Source organism: Capra hircus, chromosome 12 (assembly GCF_001704415.2).
Source record: "Capra hircus breed San Clemente chromosome 12, ASM170441v1, whole genome shotgun sequence".
Classification (NCBI taxonomy): domain Eukaryota; kingdom Metazoa; phylum Chordata; class Mammalia; order Artiodactyla; family Bovidae; genus Capra; species Capra hircus.
In genome coordinates, this window is record NC_030819.1 from 53,433,033 (window position 1) to 53,452,915 (window position 19,883).

The 19,883-nt window shown below is 40.6% G+C and overlaps 1 protein-coding gene across 1 annotated transcript in view; it reads right to left on the reverse strand.

The window, feature by feature from the left end:
* Positions 1-19,883, reverse strand: part of LOC102190971 (phospholipid-transporting ATPase IB-like) — a 100,896-nt gene that overhangs the window by 19,091 nt on the left and 61,922 nt on the right. The window contains exons 26-33 of the mRNA XM_018056307.1: positions 19,079-19,262; positions 15,162-15,272; positions 12,735-12,809; positions 9,689-9,811; positions 8,420-8,498; positions 4,682-4,743; positions 3,713-3,769; positions 728-835 (exon numbers count right to left, since the gene is read on the reverse strand). Of these exons, the coding sequence (XP_017911796.1) occupies positions 728-835; positions 3,713-3,769; positions 4,682-4,743; positions 8,420-8,498; positions 9,689-9,811; positions 12,735-12,809; positions 15,162-15,272; positions 19,079-19,262 (799 nt within the window). The remainder of the gene's footprint in view (positions 1-727; positions 836-3,712; positions 3,770-4,681; positions 4,744-8,419; positions 8,499-9,688; positions 9,812-12,734; positions 12,810-15,161; positions 15,273-19,078; positions 19,263-19,883) is intronic.

The window sequence follows — 19,883 nt, forward strand, 5'->3', positions numbered from 1 at the left end:
TTAGTTCTAAAAGGTCTTGTAGGTCTTCATAGAACCATTCAACTTCATCTTCTTCAGCGTTACTGGTTGGGGCATAGACTTGGATTACTGTGATATTGAATGCTTTGCCTTGGAGACAAACAGAGATCATTCTGTCATTTTTGAGATTGCATCCAAGTACTGCATTTCGGACTCTTTTGTTGACCATGATGGCTACTCCATTTCTTCTGAGGGATTCCTGCCCACAGTAGTAGATATAATGGTCATCTGCGTTAAATTCACCCATTCCAGTCCATTTTAGTTCGCTGATTCCTAGAATGTCGATGTTCACTCTTGCCATCTCTTGTTTGACCACTTCCAATTTGCCTTGATTCATAGACCTGACATTCCAGGTTCCTATGCAATATTGCTCTTTACAGCATCGGACCTTGCTTCTATCACCAGTCACAATTAAATAAACAGGCATATAAAACCTAAATACAGTACTAACTAACTTAATTTAATACCTTCATTGAAACGTTCAAAATGCAAAAAGAGAATCTTGAAAGCAGCAAGAGAGAAGTAAATCACCACATACAAGGATCCTCAGTGAGATCACTAGCAGATTGCTCATCAGAAACATTACAGGCCAGAAGACATTGGGCCCATAAATTCAAAGTGCTAAAAGAAAAATACTATCAAACAGAAACCCAGTTTCTGGCAAGACTGTCTTTCGAAAGTGAGAGGGAGAGATTTAGAGCACACTCACCTGTCCTGTCATCTCAGGAGCAACAGGAATAGTGGGCCAGAGGGAGGAGTAAACCGCAAAAAACCCCAGCCAAATCATTATGCTGCCCCAAATGGCCAAATGGGTGAACTGCAGACAGAAGAGCGGCAGGGAAATGTTTCAGCCTCCTCTACTTGAAAGGACATTTTTTAAAACGCTATTAATCAACTATCAAAATCCATTTGTCCACACCATAAGTTCTCAGATGAAGAAGCTGATACTTTTTCAATTTGTTGCTATCTGAGACTTCCTAACATCTTTCTCAGAATACTTTGCTATGAACTCAAGGCACCATTGTCTGGCAAGTATCAAAAACAACTGTTCTTGTTCACCCAAGCCAAGTGGTGTTCAGAGTCTTCAGCAAAAAGATCAACTCTCAACAGATGTGGTTCATTACAATTGGTGGGTGATTTAATGAGACTTGGGCTTCTGTCTGTTTATTAATACAAAGTTCTTTACAGTAAAAAAAAAATTAAATACAAATCATTGAGAGATAAAAATTTGAATGTATTGTGAATAACTGTGGAATAATGGCAGTAGTTGTGATCCTTAGACTGACCGGAACTGGTAGGTTTTGGGCACGTATCAACTGTATATGCCATTCTGGCTGAGACTGTAGCTGAAGAACCACTGACCAGGCCTGAGTCTGGGAACTGGTACCAGATTCTCCAATGATAGATGCTAAAATAGTAGACCCTTCTGTGGATCTGTGATCTGTTGCTTTGAGCAGTTGGTGTTAGCAGGGGAATAGTGAGGAAAACAACTAGAAGACCTATGTTCTACCCTTGGCCACAGTGGGTATACTGAGCAGGCCTAAGATGTATTATCTATACGTAATAAGGCAACTGGCTAGACTAGATCAAATGTTCTCATCCTAATTGTTTTTGTTTAGTTGCCAAGTTATGTTTGACTCTTTGAGACCCTATATACTGTAGCCCATCAGGTTCTTCTGTCCATGGGATTTCCCAGGCAAGAATACTAGAGTGGGTTGCAATTTCCTGCTCCAGGGGATCTTCCCAACTTGGGAATTGAATTTGAGTCTCCTGTGTCTCCTGAATTGGCAGGAGGATTCTTTACCAGTGAGCCACCTAGGAAGCCCTCTTATCCTAATAGGATTTTGGTTCTTTTCCTCAATACTTTTTAGTATTACTTTTTACTATTTAGCAGTACTTTTTACAATTACTTTTTAGTAATGAGCAACTGCTCATTACTTAGTCATCTCTGAACAAAAACTATAGAGAAAAAAACCCAAATGTGCTACTTCTCAGAGTATATATTATTTGTTTAGGAGTCATTTTCAAAGGCACTTTTTCATACTCCTTAAAAATAACCTCTAACCCAAACAATTCTTTCTCTGATTAGAGTAAACAGATCTCTGTCTCGTGATAACACAGATGGATGGAGAAGAGGATCAGTCTGAAGCTATGAACTTCAGACTCTTCAGAACTGCAGTGAGTTTTCCTGTAAGAGTTCCCTTAGAGTCGACATCATGCATCATATGCAATGTGAGGTATTTCTGTGTGGCCTCGAGAGTATTTTCAGACGGGTCTCTGTTTGGATCATCACCTTCTGGGGGCTGCCAGCCCCCACTGCTGCTTAGAGCTGTGTTCTGTGTCTTTCTGCTCTTGCTTGCTTTCTGCACCGGATTGGTGACTTCCAGCATCACCCTTCTCCCCAATGAAGACACTGCCTCCTCGGCCTTCCCAGTAGGCAGGGCAGCATCAGCACAAAGGTGAGAAACGGGCCCTTCTCTCTCCTGCCTCCATCCCTACTCCTTCTTAGCCCCCAGGTGAGCTGGAAGGCAGGTGCCCAATCCGTCTTAGGCCAGACACCTCATGTAGTTCTAAGCGTGCTTTGGCCTTGAACTATTGCTTCATTCACAAATGAGGTTCAATACGTGCAGATGACAGAAATGGTCTATGCTCCATGAATATGGTATAATACAATTAGATTGCCTTATGATTTGTAATAAAATATTTTTGCTCATAACTCCTTGGTTCCAACTTAGTGTTGGGGTCCAATAGGGATGGTGGCAGTCAGAACTCTGAATTGATTGCATCAGAAAGGGAATATATCATAGGCTGAATCAACTTAGTTCTTCAAAAGTGACAAACACATAAAAATTCATTTTCTCTCAGAAACTTTTTGAGTACAACTTGAGACACAACTGATTTATAGATGTAAATATATATGTGTAGGTACACATACAATTTATTTAAACTATTGATGTCATAAAAACTAAAATTCTGCTTAATTTATCAGAAATTATACTTGTAATAGTATCCTGAGGAAATCATTACTCATATCTGTAAGTACATCTGTATTGATAACAGTATTGATTATATATTGTTCACAGTAACTAAAGTTAAAATAATTATTCTAAAAATAATGCAAATTTTTTTAATAAATAAAGTAATGCAAATAACAAGCATCCATGTGCTGAAACATTATTCCATCAATAAGGCATAAAAATTAAAAATTTGGAAAAATATTAAAGATCTGTCATTAAGTGAAAAAAAGCAACTTGTAAAATATTAGGTACATTATAATCTTGTCTTTATAGAGGGGTGGGGGGAGACTACATGGAACAAAGACAAAGAGTAGAAGCCAAAATGTCAGCATCATTGACACTGAAAGGAATAAGCAATATGTATTTTTCTTCTCGTCTGTATTTGCTAAATTCTCTCTTATCATTCTGTACTTGGATAATAGTGAATTAAGGGTCTCAATTAATGTCATGATAAATTGAATCTGTTTCAAACGTAAGGCAGGAAAATGGATATTCCACAGCCATTAGATGGCTAGTATGCCTTTCCTCTGGTTTAAATCATCATTCAAACATGTAACACAAGAAGTAAAATGTGGAGACCAGAAAAAAAAATGCTTGTTACTTTTCTGAAGCTGAAGAAGGACATCAGCATGCCAACAACCATACTAGATTGAGGAAATAGCTTAACAAATACTCACTTTATTCCAAGACATCGTCTCCAAACCAGCTTTCAGACAAACAGTGACAACAACGTACTGTGCGAGGTGCCAGGTGCAACGGGAAGGGAAAGAGATTGGAGAGAAAGTATTAAAACTTTCCATCAGAATCTGCACCTCCGCACCTGCTTCCTGACCCTCACCCCGTGGCGCCACCACGTCTGCTGAGCTGTGGTGTCATTACGTTGCTAAGTGTTTTGCTGCATTTTAGTAATGGAGAAAATGCTACACTTTTCAATCAGTGTTCCTCATTTAGCAGCTCTGTACCGTACGATGAAAATCCATGCTTATGTCTTCAGCTCTTCTATTTATATTCTTTATGAACAGTGTGGAAGATCTGACTCAGATTAGAAGTGGATTGTAATCTCTTGTGACTGTGCTGACCCTCAAAGCAAAAACTGCAAAACTATCATTTTGCTGACTAGATCAGAAAGTGTGATATGATCACACCTACTGGCCTTGAACTATGGTGGGGAAGCAAATACTTCTGTCACTAGGGATAAATAGGCAAGGTTTTTCAAGATTCACAATACACTCTGATCCAGAAATTATACTTCCAGAAATTTATCCTAGGATATAGTTACTCATGGGCATAAGGGATCATCTTTGCAGCATTGTTCATAGTGGCAAAGGATCCCAAACAACCTTCACATCCACTAACTGGAGATTAGTTGAATAAATAATGGTGAGTTATCTACACAAGCAGCCCTGAAAGGTAGACTTTCATGGGCTGATTTGAAGCCATCACCAAGGCAAGTTATGTAATGGTAAGGCACAGAAGAGCACCCCCTGTATGAATAACAACAAATGTATATGAATTTCACATTTCTAGAAACATAAGTAATGCAACCATTATAACAGTGCCTTCTTGAAAAGTCACTGCTGTCTTATAATGCTTCAATTGTTTCATTAAACACTAGGAAAAGTGATAATCTACATGGATGATCTTACCGTATATACAAAATTCCCAAGAAACAAATAGTCTGTAGTGTAACCACTTTGCAAGACCACATCTGAAAAGTGAAAAAGTTGTTTTTTAATCTTTATAGAGTCTGAAACATAGATTTTTAAAATTTGTTTTTACTAAAGGTACCCATACTGGACACCAAAATTATTTATCAGTGACTGGTCGCATTTCTCAAGTGTTCTGTCAGGGACAACAATGCTTACTTTGCCTTCCACAGTTGTGACATTATTTCCTTTTCTTACTTCCTCCAAAGATAGATTTAGAAATAAATAGATAAACTGCAAGGAGTACGTGAATGTGATTATGAAGCCTAGAGTCACATGCATCTAAACCAGCTAGCGGAATCTATAAATTAAAAGTCCATGGACTTCACTGGTGGTCCAGTGGCTAAGACGTTGTGCCCCCAGTGCATGGGGCCAGGTTCGAGTCCTGGTTAGGGAACTAGATCCCACACGCCACAACTAAGACCCAGTGGAGCCAAATAAATAAATAGATAAGAATAAATATTTTTTAAGAAAAAGAAAGTTTTTTTTAAAAAAAACAATCTAATCAGTGATGCCAAGTAGCAAGATGAGGATTTTAGGGATGTTTGTCATCACATTTTTCACACTATTTCTTCTCCAGCATAACTAAAATAATAAACCTAACAGATAACTTGAAGCTAAAATAGAATTTCATATACTTTTTAACAATTATTAAATCTGCTGTAAACTTACAAATTTCATTCTAAAAGGTCAATATTATGTCAAGATTAGGATAATTCTTTAAGATCTTCTTTACACTTTTAAAAATTCTCAGTAAATATTGGTGGACCTGGTCCTGGTTGATATAGAAATTTTTAAGTGCATATCCCTGACCCTAACCCCAATTCAGGAAGCACACCCATATATTTGAGGCTTACTTATTTCCTGATTTATGTTTTCTCCTGATTTAGAACTCACTAAAACGTGCAATGCCTACTCAGTTGCTCAGTCATGTCCGACTCTTTGCAAGCCTTTGGACGGTAGCCTGGGCTCCCCTGGCGGTGCTAGGGGTAAAGAACTTCCCTGCCAGTGCAGGAGAGGCCAGTTCCATCCCTGGGTCGGAAAGATCCCTTGGAGAAGGAAATGACAACCCACTCCCGTATTCTTCCCTGGAGAATCCCATGGAAAGAGGAGCCTGGTATGTTGCAGTCAATCAGTGCACAAAAAATCAGACATGACTGAGGACGCATGCAATGGGTATGAAGTTGTATATCATCATGGTTTCAATTTTTTAAAAAAATATTAATATTGTTGAGCATGTACTTACTAGTTATTTGTCTGTCTTCTCTGGATAAATGTCTATTAAAATCCTTTGTACATTTTAAAAAATTGAGTCATTTATCTTTTTATGTTGAGTTATAAATCTTCTTTATATACTCTGGATACAAATCTTCTGTTATCGGCAGCTTGAGTATCCTTTGCTCCATTCTGTGGATTGCATTTTCACTTTCAACTAATTTGACACTTTCCAGCTATTATTTCCTTGAATATTTTTCTTCTGCTTCATTGGTTTTCCCCTCTTGTTCTGGTATACCCATCGTGCTTCTGTTGGTGTGCGCTGAAAGGCATGTCACATTCTCTAATGTTCTGTTTATTTTTCTTCACTCTTTTATCTCTGGTCTTCAGATTGTGCTGTGCTAAGTCACTTCAGTATTGTCCAACTCTTTGCGACCCTATGGACTGTAGCCCACCAGGCTCCTCTGTCCATGGGATTTCCCAGGCAAGAATACTGGAGTGGATGGACTTGCCCTCCTCCAGTGGATCTTCCCAATCCAGGGATTGAACCCACGTCTCCTACATTTCCTGCATGAACAGGTGGGTTCTTTACCACTAGCACTGCCTGGCCCTTATTGTCTATTGGTCTAACTTCAAGTTTGCTAATCCTTTTTTCTTTCAGTTCAAATCTACTATTGAGCCTTTCTAACACATTTTTCGAGTTTTTGGTACTTTTCAACCCCAGGGTTTTCATTCAGTTCTTTATTTATCTCTTTTCCTGGTTCTCACTGGTAAATCAGTTGGTCTACGATTTAGCTTGCTGCTCTTAATGAAGAAGGGCTACTGTTTTTGAGAGTATCCTTAGACTTGAACTTTCCCCTACTTTGTTTTGAATAGTCATCTTATTTGGGAAAGAGTTTTGGAGCTCTTTTTTGCTAATGGCAAAATTTTGGACCCGGTATTTCTGTACTAGTGGTCTAGCATAAAGCCACCAGTCTTCTTGGCTTGACTCTCCCAGAAATTCCCTGCCCTACAAGTGAGTTGTGGTGAAAGTGACCAGGGGCCCGGGGTTCTTGGTCTGTCGTGCATGGGATGGAAACTCTGTCCTGTGAATATTAGTTGCCTGAGGAAAAGGGAGCTCTATCTCAGCCACGCCCATCAGAAATCTGGCCTCTTCCATCAGAGTTGGAGGAATGAGAAATGTTGGTGGGCTGCCCTTCCTGTGAGACAGGAACCCCTGACTGAGAGCCGAGAGGAGCAGTAGTCCCATATTCCTGTCCACACCTGCTTGGAGTGGACCTTTCGTCCAGCCAGGCTACTGTGGGGAAGGGAGGGAGAGGGTCATGGCTCAAGGGATGTAGACTCTTGATGCCCTAAATGAGTTTTAGTAGACTGATAATCTTCCTTGCCTTTTGGATAATTTTCAGAGAATTTACAGAGTTGTGTTTTTATAGTTTTGCAGGTTTGGTTTTTTGAGGGTGAGGAGCACATCCAAGGAGCTCTTCACACCACCATTCTGAAAGTGGAACCAACTCTTTGTCAGCGTGTTACTTTGCTATATTGTTATCACTTGAAAATTTTGCTCATTTTTTTTGTTCATTTGTTTTATAAGGAATGCCCTTAGCAGTATAATGGCAGATTTATTCTTTAAATACAAATGGACATAAAGACACACAACCAAGGCTCAATTAAACAATATATTTCTAAGATTAGGACATGCTGCTGCTGCTGCTAAGTCGCATCAGTCGTGTCCGACTCTGTCTGGTTAAAGGAAAATAATTGTATTTCACACCTTAATTTGTGGCTATGAGCCAATTACACATCAGTAACACACTTCTTAAATATATCTCCTACTTCTGGATCTATTTATACACAAACCAGTTTGGCAAAAAAGTTCACGCATAATGTTGTTTGGAAAACTGTATGTCCGGAAAAGGAGACCTAGTCCAATAATAAAATATAGGGTTAAATTTCTATATGGCCTGTTGGACTTGTTACAGTTTAAATTGAAGCGTAAAGTTTTAGAAATGAAAGCAATAAATATAGTAGACAAAAGTTTCAAACAACAGAGGGAATCTATGACTCAGTAGAACTGCTGTGCTTTCTATCAGACCTCCTGACTCAAATATTTATTACAAATTAACAATAAAAGCACTAAGTTACAATTTATACATGTTAGAGGCAAGGACAATGGGCTGTAAAGGCCCTCTGTTAAATGTTCAAACTACAATCTGTTAACCAGATTATACTATCAGTTTAGGTGAATATATTGGAGATGGAAATGGCAACCCACTCCAGTGTTCTTGCCTGGAGAATCCCAGGGACGGGGGAGTCTGTTGGGCTGCCGTCTATGGGGTCTCACAGAGTCGGACACGACTGAAGTGACTTAGGTGAATATATATAAACCTATATTTTTAATCCTACTTTTGCTTTCTTCAATTCTATCTGTAGACACACACACAGAGAAAACAATGAAGTTACTACCATGCTCCAGCATTTTTGCAGGCAACCAGAAGAGAATGAATGAATGGACAACAGCATTTATACATTGAATCCAAAGCACCTAAAAGAAAACAAAGCAAGAAAATCAAGACAGTATCCAGGTCTAACTCTAAAAATACGTAATGTTATAAAGTTTATTTGCTGTGCGAAACACAGTTACAAAGCTAAAATGTCTTACTGGAGACTAAAAATTTCCATATCTTTAGTCTCCTTTTAAAAGAAATGACTGTTAAATTATAGGATGATACCATTTGAAAAACATATTTAATAAATATAAATACGTAGAATTCAAAGATAATGTATTTATTTAAAAAAAACATATAAAGGCTTTAATTACCTAGCAAAAAAGAACTAATTTAAAGAAATAATTTAAAAATACTTTCAATCTTTAAATTATAGCACTTAAAATATAATTTAATATCATAGTTTATATGATACACCCTGTACTTTTATATCTATACCCTGACTGTGGTCAAAATAATGTTTAATATACCATAGACAGGCATACCTCAGAGACATTGCAGATTTGGTTCCAGACCACCACCATAACGCAAATATCATAATAAGGCAAGTCACGTGATGTTTTTTAGTTTCCCAGTACATATAAAAGTTCTGTTTACACTATACGTAGTCTATTAATGTGCATTGTCTAAAAATAATGTTTACACATCAATGAAAAGGCTAGCCATCATCTGACAACACAGGTTTGCCACTAAACTTCAATTTGTTAAAAAAAAAATAGTATCTGCAAAGCACAATAAAATAAGGTATGCCTGCAGAGTTTTCTTAAAGGATATCTCAATAATATAATATCTCTGGGATCAATCAAAGAAGGGTGCACAAGGTTAGGACATGACAGAAAAATAATAAAAACAAGTCTTTGTTCATTCAATTCTAAATACACTAGTTTTTTTTTTTTTCATGCTTGCCAGGAAGACTTACAGATAAGGGACTAGAGGGAAAAAAAAAAAAGTGTGGAAAAAACATCTTTCGCCTGCAACTAAAATTTCCTGGAGTAAGCATAGCACAGCACAAAGCAATTTTTAGGAAAGAAGCTGGCTCAAACACACAGTTAATGCCAGACTGGAAAACCTGAGGATTCACGGAACCTTAGGTAGAATACAAGGAAATATGACATAGGGCTGCATTCCTTGTTGTTTTTAAATTATTTTTCCTAAAGCATCAGAAAGGAAAGAGACAAAAGTACCTTTTGGGGGGAAGTTGAAAGACCTGCAATAACCTTCTGCTTACCTTTATGTTGAAGATATCACCTGTCTGAGAAATTCTATAGAGTTGTGGGTACCTGAGCAGGCTCTCCTGACTACAACATCGTTCAAAGATTCCGAGAGTAAAGGGTGGCAGTGACGTGAAAATCTGCATAGGAAACAAGAACCTATTATAAAGAGCTTTCAGTCTGTATCTGAGAGAGTACTGTGCCAATGTCATTTTCCTGGCTTTGATAATGTATTGCAATTACTAAGGTATCATTGTGCGGGAAGCTGGGTGAGACCCCTGGCGGTTGTTTAGTCCCTTCTGTTGTGTCCAACTCTTTAGAAACCCCGTGGACTTCAGCCTTCCAGTCTCCTCTGTCCATGGGATTCTCCAGGCAAGAATACTGGCATGAGTTGCCATGCCCTCCTCCAGGGGATCTTCCCAACCCAGGCATAGAGCCCAAGTCTCTTACATCTCCTGCATTAGCAGGGAGATCAGCCCTGGGTGTCCTTTGGAAGGAATGATGCTAAAGCTAAAACTCCAGTACTTTGGCCACCTCATGCCAAGAGTTGACTCATTGGAAAAGACTCTGATGCTGGGAGGGATTGGGGGCAGGAGGAGAAGGGGACAACAGAGGATGAGATGGCTGGATGGCATCACTGACTCAATGGACGTGAGTTTGAGTGAACTCCGGGAGTTGGTGATGGACAGGGAGGCCTGCTGTGCTGCAATTCATGGGGTCACAAAGAGTCGGACACGACTGAGCGACTGAACTGAACTCTTTACCTCTAGCACCACCTGCTAAGTCACTTCAGTCGTGTCCGACTCTGTGCAACCCCATAGACAGCAGCCCACCAGGCTCCCCTGTCCCTGGGATTTCCCAGGCAAGAATACTGGAGTGGGTTGCCATTTCCTTCTCCCCCTGGGAAGCTCTTATTATGGGACTAATTCATCCTCACTGTTAAAAGTGTGACTTACGTAAGGAATTTCCCCAGTATCTTGTGTAATAGGTCTTCCCCAACAGGCTAATGGGAATACAAACTGTTCCTACCCCTGAGCGAGCTCCAGAAATCTAGCCCACTGCTTTCCAGTGGCTTCCCTGGTGGCTCAGACAGTAAAGAATCTGCCTGCAATGCAGGAGACCTGCATTTCCCTTAGCTCTGAGTATACTTTTCTCATGTACAAACAGATAAATCCTCAACCAGAGGCTCAAGGGAACAGCTACACATTTCCAGAAACACTGTGTCTCTGTATTTCTCTGTGTCTGCAGCTCTTTCCCTCTCTCCATCTCTCAGTGCAGTTTGCCTGTCTCTGATAGTCTGTCTGGCAAATTCTAGCTTTCTTGGCCCACTGAACTCCACCCTCTGTGTCTTCAGTTCAGTAAAGACAGCGGGCTTCCCTGTGGGCCCATCTTCCTTCACTTTGGCCTGCTCTTGGGGATCACGCAATGAGCAGCCTGGCATCTAGTGCCTGAAAACTATTGTTTCATACATTTTTTCTGCTATTCTAGTTTTTCTGTAGGAGGGTAATTCCTATAGCAGTTAGTCATGCATGAGCAGTAGCAGAAATAATATACAACCTCTAGAAGTAGATGACAACTCATATAAATTTAGTTTTCAAATAAGTAGACAGAGTCCATCTCTGGCATTGCCACTAACTATTATTTGGAATGTCCTGGTTTTCTTTTTTTTTTCACCTGTAAAATATACTTGTAATGGGATGAAAGTTAATAAGTTAATGGATATTTAATAAGCATGTCATCATATTTTATTCTCAATTTTCCATAATTATTTAAATTTTCCACTGGAGTTCCAGTTGGCAAGATTCCATTGGTCAATAGCTGTGGCTTAAGAAAGTTTATCAGTATTGTCCTTTGTGACCAAGAGCCTGGCAGAGACAACTCTACATAGGACCCAAGCTTCCTTGGTGTAGTGCTCTGACCAAATACCCCCAGCCATTGGCACTCACATGACTGTAAATATGCATAGCAGTCATTGAGCATCCAATGACTTCTATTCAGTAACTTCAATCTGTTCTGGAATTTCAGCTCCCAGAAGACAGATCTTTAGGAGTGAGAGCACAGAGCATGCAGAGTATAATGTCACTGCAATAACACAGTGCACGAGAGAGGTCATGGGATACTTGGGGGGAGCCTCATTTTTATGTTACGTTTCTTAACTTCTAACCCTTTGGTGGGATAATAACCCAAGAAAAATAAAGCAAAAATTAAAAGGTCATGTGGGTAAAAAGCCACTTAGCCTTACTATTTAATAAACATCTACTTTTTGAATTCAAAATAACTCAAGTAATGGTATGGGATTATTTATTATTAGAAGATTCCATTAAAATGGAAAATTGTATTTACTATAGGCTTGATATAAAAATCCAGCATTTAGTACAAGCACAGCATGTTCTATTTCAATAAATACAAATTTTCTACCAAGAGGCTTAAGAGGACATTGAATTACACTATAAACACACACACATACTTACAGACACATAGAGATAAATCTAAATTATATGTATTAAATGCAGGGGGTTTAGGAAGAGTTCAGCAATTTTTACTTGACTTAAAAATATGAAAATGTTGTATAGGCAGATTAGAAAGTTTCTGAAATATCAATATTATAAAAAAAATACATTGCATATAAATGTTGTGTGTATGCTTGCTAAGTCTCTAGTTGTGTCTGAGTCTTCGCAACCCATGCACTGTGACCCAGCAGGCTCCTCTGTCCATGGGGATTCTCCAGGCAGGAATACTGGAGTGGGTTGCCATGCCCTCCTCTAGGGGATCTTCCCGACCCAGGGATCAAACCCATGTCTCTTACATCTCCTGCATTGGCAGGACGATTCTTTACCACTAGCGCCACCTGGGAAATATCATGTAGTTACTATAAAATGATCTGCAATGATTGAAACCATGTGTGGGGAGTTTGTGCTTCTGCAGGATTTGTGGCAGCAACAGAGGCCCTAAAGATGTATGTGAGCCGTGGATGCAGATGAGGGACTTAGCTCTGCATCCCAGACACAAACGGTACAGCCCCTCACGCCATCAGAGAGAGAGAGAGGGAGAGTGCTTACTTACCACATTGTACAAGCTGATGCACCAACGCTCAAATATAATCTGCCCAGAAAATCCATTAACAATGGCGAACCAAAGCTGAAAGAGAAGGAGGCCAAGTGCACCACTATGTCAGTGCTGACCTACATACACTCATAGCAAAGTCACTCTGGAAAACAGTACATGTACAACTCAGCAAATGTATACTTGGACATTCACCTCAAATAAGTGAAAACTTGTGTTTACACATAAACCTATGCACATGTTCACAGCAGCTTTATTCATGATGGCTCCAGACTGGAACAAACCTAAATGTCCTTCGACAAGTGAATAGTAAACAAATAATAGCCACCTGTGCCATGGATTACTACATAGCAGTCAAGAGGAAAAATGATTGCTCGTGCAGCAACTTGGATGGATCTGAAAGGAGTTATATTGAGTGAAAAAAATCCAGTCTCAAAAGTTACATGGTATATGATTGCACTTTTAGAGAATTCTTGAAAGAACTCCGTTATAGGAGAAGAGAATAGATGAGCTACTGCCAGGGGTCAGAGTGGGTGTGAATATAAAGGGGTAGCATGAGGCAGATCCTGTGGTGATGAGGCGAGTTTGTATCTTTTATTGGAACGGTCTGTATCTTGATTACTCTGGTAGTTACATGAGTCTACACAGGGATAAAAGGACACAGAGTGACACGCATGCACACGCGCGCGCACACACACACGTGCAAAGCTGATGAAAGCTGGATAAGTTCTGAATGAGTTGTACCAATATCAGTTTCCTGGTTTCAGATTATCCTGTGGTTTTATATAAGGTGCTATCTTTGGGAGAAACTCAGTGAAGGATTCACAAGAACTCTGGTAAATATTTTTTATAACTTCTTGTGAATCTATCATTATTTCAAAATAAAATGTTTAAAAATCTGTTTCCACAGCCAAATGTAAAGCTTACAGAGATATTTTAAAAGTCAGGATGGTAGTTACGAGATTCATGCCCATATTTGACTATTGTAGATAATGCGCCCATCAACAGATGAATAGGTAAAGACGTGGTATGTACATAAGGTAAGGTAAGGGGAAGTCACTCAGTCGTGTCCGACTCTTTGCGACCCCATAGATTGTATGTATATACAATGAGACATTACTCAGCCATAAAAAAGAACATAACTCTGCCATTTGCAACAACATGGATGGACCTAGAAAGTATTGTGCTAAGTGAAATGTCAGACAGAGAAAGACAGATACTCTATGTTATCACTTACGCGTGGAATCTAAAAAGGACAACAAACTAGTGAATATAACAAACAGGAAGCAGACTCACAGATACAGAGAACAAGCTAGTGGGTACCAGTGGGGAGACGCAAGTCCAGAGGGGTGAGGTAGGGGCGTGGGAATCAGAGACACGAACTACCTTGTGTAAAATAAGCGTGTACACTTGAAATGAATATAATATTGTAAATCAACCATTAAAATGAATTTTAATCCATTAAAAACTAATAATCATTTTAAATTAAATAAGTAGCAAAGATATATTGTTTAGTACAAGGAAATATAGCCATTATTTTATAATAACTTTAAGTGGAATGCAATCTGTAAAACTACTGAACCACTATGTTGTATACCTGAAATTGTAATATTGTGAATCAATGATACTTCAGTAGTAAAAGAAAGATTCACCCCAAAATCCCATTACCCTTATACACTACACACTAGAGAAAACATGCTTTCTCAGAAGCAATAAAGGCATGACAAACACTCAGATTCCATGAAAAATGCAGTTGTGGAACTCTTCTTTGGTCCACTTTCAGGAAAAAAGAGAGGCCCTGCTGCCAGCCGCTCTGCCAGTGCCGAGGATGGGAGCTGGGGCAGGCGGCAGGGCTGGCGGCAGCGTGGGAGCCACAGCTCCGCAGCCCCCAGCACGGAAGGAGAACAGGTGCGGGTTCTTTCCATGTTATTTTCTTGACATGGAAGCAACACTCGTGAAAAGGTTTCTTGTTCCGCTTGCTTTAACCACCAGGGCTAAGTACAGCTGAGACAAAAGGAAAGAGCTGGTGTCTGGAAGAACAAGACCCATCCTGTCCCCTAGTGGGATGTTAGGAAGATAACAACAGCCTTGGGACCAGATTTCCAGCATCAGGAGGAAAACAGTTCAAAAGCCCAGAGATTTCTGATGCCTCTGATTACTAGGAGGATCTGGAGCTGGCAGAGACACACTTTGGTTCCAAATAGGACTTTCTTATTTATTTTTTTTAAACAACAGACTATGTCAGTAAGTCATCATGATGTGACATAGTTTGCTTGCCGTTTTTTATTAAATCGATTTTATGTGAGCCACAACTTAGGGCAGCATTATGTAACAGTACTTAGTGAGATGAATAAGGAAAACACTAAACTATCAAGCTCCGCATCAAAGACAAGACCTCACACCTCAAGGAAAGAAAGCATTCCTTACCTCGATGATGTATAACACGACATTCTTATAGAAACAATACAGTATGCATTTGGTCACTCGAAAATAATTCCAAGCTCCATGAACCAGCAGAAGCTTCTCCAAGTAGCTAAACTAAAAGACAGAAATAACAGTCAATGAAGTTCAAAGGAACCTACCATTTAGTGACAAACCCCACAAAACATCCTTTTCCCAGGGTTCGCACCTCAGCAGTTCCCACTCTGGAGGACAGAAACAGAATGAAGCCTAGTCCCAGACACCCTGACGTGACTGTTCACTATAAAGGAGTTTTTCAGATCTCTGTGAAATTAACTTTTCTTACTATTAAAATAAGTAAATAAACATCACTTTTCTGCCCAGCAAATCCTGCTTGCATTTTCACTTGTCACATACAAGGCTTAGAATTTGATCTGATCCACATCTAGGACCTTAACTGTGAGAAGGGACTCAGAATTACTTAATGAAAGAAGATCCTGGAACCAAGAACATCAGTCACTGATTTTTCTGTCTGATCAGGTGCATGTAACAAAGTCTTATAGGAATCAGTTTCCCTCCATTTCCTATAGTAAATATATAAGGAGAAAAATTAAAGTTAAGAAGGAGGTAGCATGTGATGGCACCCCACTCCAGTACTCTTGCCTGGAAAATCCCATGGGCGGAGGAGCCTAGTAGGCAGTCCATGGGGTTGCTAAAAGTCGAACATGACTGAGCGACTTCACTTTCAATTTTCACTTTCATGCATTGGAGAAGGTAATGGCAACCCACTCCAGTGTTCTTGCCTGGAGAATCCCAGGGACAGGGGAGCCTGGTGGGCTGCCATCTATGGGGTCGCACAGAGTCGGACATGACTGAAGCGACTCAGCAGCAGCAGCAGCAGCAGCAGCAGCAAGTCAAAGTTGCATTTCTTGGGATGGTTTTAAAATATTAAGAAGTTTAGAGAGGAAGAAGGGAATAATTTACCCTTTTCTGAGAATAAAAAGATCTAGGCTGTGAGCAAAGTGTTACACTGGTCCTCTCTGAGGAAGGGAGAGTCATGTGCTGCAAGCGGTGAAAAGGAAAGACAACAGACCCTCGGCAGCAGCCCATCTAAGGGCAGGGGGATGGGACAGACAGAGGAGAATGTCCGCTATGGCCCCGAGGACAACATTCGAGGGAGTATGAAATGGCCCACACCATGGCGGACACCCTCTCCCTCTCTCCAGTCAAAGTTACTCTCAAGGAAAGTGAGTCAGAAAACATCTAATGGGGCTCAATGTGGTTTCCTTAACCTGAAATAGTGTGTTAATAAAAAGGAGGGGCAGAGCATGAGTCAGACCAGTCTCTTGCATCTGTGCCTAGCTTCGTGAGGGGACTTAGGTGGGTGGAAGGGAGAAAAGAAAGCCCTGGGATCCTGCACTTTCTGTCTGATCATGATTGCAACTGCAATTCTAAACCCCCTGCAAGATATGGTATAAAAAGAGAAGTGGCAGAGGAACTAAAGCGCCTCTTGATGAAGGTGAAAGAGGAGAATGAAAAAGCTGGCTTGAAACTCAGTGTTTAAAAACCTAAGATCATGACATCCAGCCCCATTACTTCATGGCAAATAGAAGGGGGAAAAATGGAAATGGTGACAGATTTTCTTTTCTTGGGTTCCAAAATAACTGTGGATGGTGACTGCAGCCACAAAAGTAAAAGATGCTTGCTCCTTGGAAGGAAAGCTATGACAAACCTAGACAGTGTATACAAAAGCAGAGACATTACTTTGCCAATAAAGGCCCATATAGTCAAAGCCATGGTTTTTCCAGTAGTCATGTACGTATGTGAGAATTGGACCATAAAGAAGGCTGAGCATCCAAGAAATGATGCTTTTGAACTGTGGCGGTAGAGAAGACTCTTGAGAGTCTTCAAACCAGTCAATCCTATAGGATATCTACCCTGAATATTCATTGGAAGGACTGACGCTAAAGCTGAAGCTTCAACACTTCGGCTACCTGATGAGAAGAGCCAACTCATTGGAAAGACCCTGATGCTTGGAAAGACTGAGGGCAAGAGGAGAAGGAGGCAACAGAGGATGAGATGGTTGAGGGGCATCACTGACTCAGTGGACATGAATTTGAGCAAACTCTGGGAATAGTGAAGGACAGGGAAGCCTGGCATGCTGCAGTCCAGGGAATCACAAAGAGTCAGACATGACTTAGCAACTGAACAACTTAAAAAGAAAGGGTTTCCCAGGGGACTCAGTGGTAAAGAATCTGCCTGTAATTCAGGAGAAGCCAGAGACACAGATTTGTCCCTGGGTCAGGAAGATTCCTTGGAGGAGGAAATGGCAACCCACTACAGTATTCTTGCCTGGGAAATCCCATGGATAGAGGACCCTGGTGGGTTACAGCTATGGGGTCGCAAAGAGTCAGACATAACTGAGCACACACACAAGGTAAAACATAGTGTTTAGAGATGTACAATTGGATAAACTGCAAAGACATAGAGGAACTTTAAGATGCATATAACTGTGAAAGGAGCCAGTGTGAAAAGACTGCTGTGTGATTCTAACTATACGACATTATGGAAAAGGCAAAACTATGGAAACAGTAAAAAGATTAGTGGTTTCCAAGAGTTATGGCGAAGGGTGGAGACGAATAGGAGAGGGTTTTAGGGAAGTGAGGCTGCTCTGTGTGACACTTTAATGGTGGATACATGTCATTGTACATTTTTTCAGACTCACAGAATGTACAACACAAGGAAAAATCCTAGTGTAAACTATGGGCCTTGGGTGATAATGACCTGTGTAGGTTCATCAGTTATAACACATGAACTGCTCTGATAAAGGATGTTGTTAACAGGGAAGGCTGAGGGGGCGGGGGCTGAGGGTGTACAGGAAATACCTGTACTTTCTGTTCCATTTTGCTGTGAAGCAAAACTGCTCTAAATAAACAAAGCTGAATTTTTTTTTAATGCCTGCCAAAAGGCAGTAGTATCTCCTTAAGAAAAAGGGTCGGGGGGGGGGGGGGAATAGGGATATTTTAAGTCTTTATCAGGAGATACCACAAAGCAAAGCACATACAGGTTGGAGAGACTGGGGACCTAGTTACATGAGCAGAACTACAGAATCTTAGCAGCAGCAGTTTTTAAAACTTCAAAGCTGGAAAGGGGAGGCCTTTACTGCTGCAAGGGCTTCCCAGGTGGCGCCAGTGGTAAAGAACCCGCCTGTCAATGCAGGAGACGTAAGAGATGTGGGTTCGATCCCTGGGTTGGGAAGAGCCCCTGGAGAAGGGCAAGGTAACCCATTCTAGTACTCTTGCCTGAAGAACCCCATGGACAAAGGAGCCCGGCAGGCTACAGTCTAGAGGGTCCCAAAGAGTCAGACACAACTGAAGCAACTTAGCACACATGCATTCATTACTGCAGCAAAATGCATCAGCGCGAAACTAAGGAGATAGGGTAGGACCTCTGTATTCTATTACAAGCTAATCACTAAAGGGATGTTGCCTATAAGTTTAGATTACACATAACGGCCCATCTCTAGGAACCCTGCCTCCCAGGGGAAGCTAAAATACCTTTTGGTTCAGCTCACAGCCCACCTGTGAATGGCTTCAGGAAGAAAGAAGTTAACACACCCCCCTCCAGAAGCTGACCAGAGCCAGGACTTTATCCCCTCCCCTTTTAGTATAAAATAAGCTTGAATTCGGACTCAGGCAAGATGGTTCTCTGGGACACCAGTCCAGCATGTTCTCAGTCTGCTGACTTTCCCAATAAAGCCACTATTTCTTGCCCTAACAACTCCTCTCTCCATTTATCAGCCTGTCGATCAGTGAGCAGTATAGCCTTCAAAGAGGTGCTGATAGCTTCAAACTGAAAGCAGCTTAGACACTGGGCTAAACCTTCGGGGTGGACCCGAGGTCTTCAACACTCCCCATGCCCAGCTGGCCACCCTCACCACTGACCTGAGCAATGGCATAATCAGAGTTGTTGGTGGCCAGCATGCCTTCATTCCCGCTGATGCCCACACCCACATGGGCTGTCTGGATCATCCCCACATCGTTGGCACCATCCCCAATGGCCAGGGTGATGGCCTTCACCTGCTTCTTCACCACATCCACTATCTCAGCCTTCTGGAGGGGAGATAACCTGAAAAAAAAAAAAAAAGAAACAACCAACCATGTTTTCTTGTTTTATTTTGGTTCATTTTATTCATCCTGTTCTAAAAGGCGTTACAAAGGAGTCAACAATAATCCACATACAGTCACATTTAAATGGAAGTTACTGGTAAATTTTCCAATTCATTCATTAATTTCTAAGGAAGGCCCTACCCATCACTCATTTATTCACTCAGTCAGCAAGTCAGACACACACTTCTATCAAAAACAATAAGGGCTCACAGGGTTTCATATTCCAGTAAGCAAATGACCTCACTTATCATTCTCCTCCTTCAAAACAACTCCTAATAACTTATTTAAATTTAACCTTTTCAAACTTAGGATGAGATTATTATAAACTGAGCAGATAGAAGATTTCTTTGATTAGAACATGCTCCAAAATTTAAGGTAGAAACACAGTTGGGGGAAAAAAATAAACTTCGCTTCATAATGAAGAGAATACATTCAGTTAACATCACTACATTATGGGTATAATAGAAACATTTTCTGAAGTAGAAGAGGTCAGAAACCATTTGTAAGTCTGCTGCTGCTAAGTCGCTTCAGTCGTGTCTGACTCTGTGTGACCCCATGGACTGCAGCCTACCAGGCACCT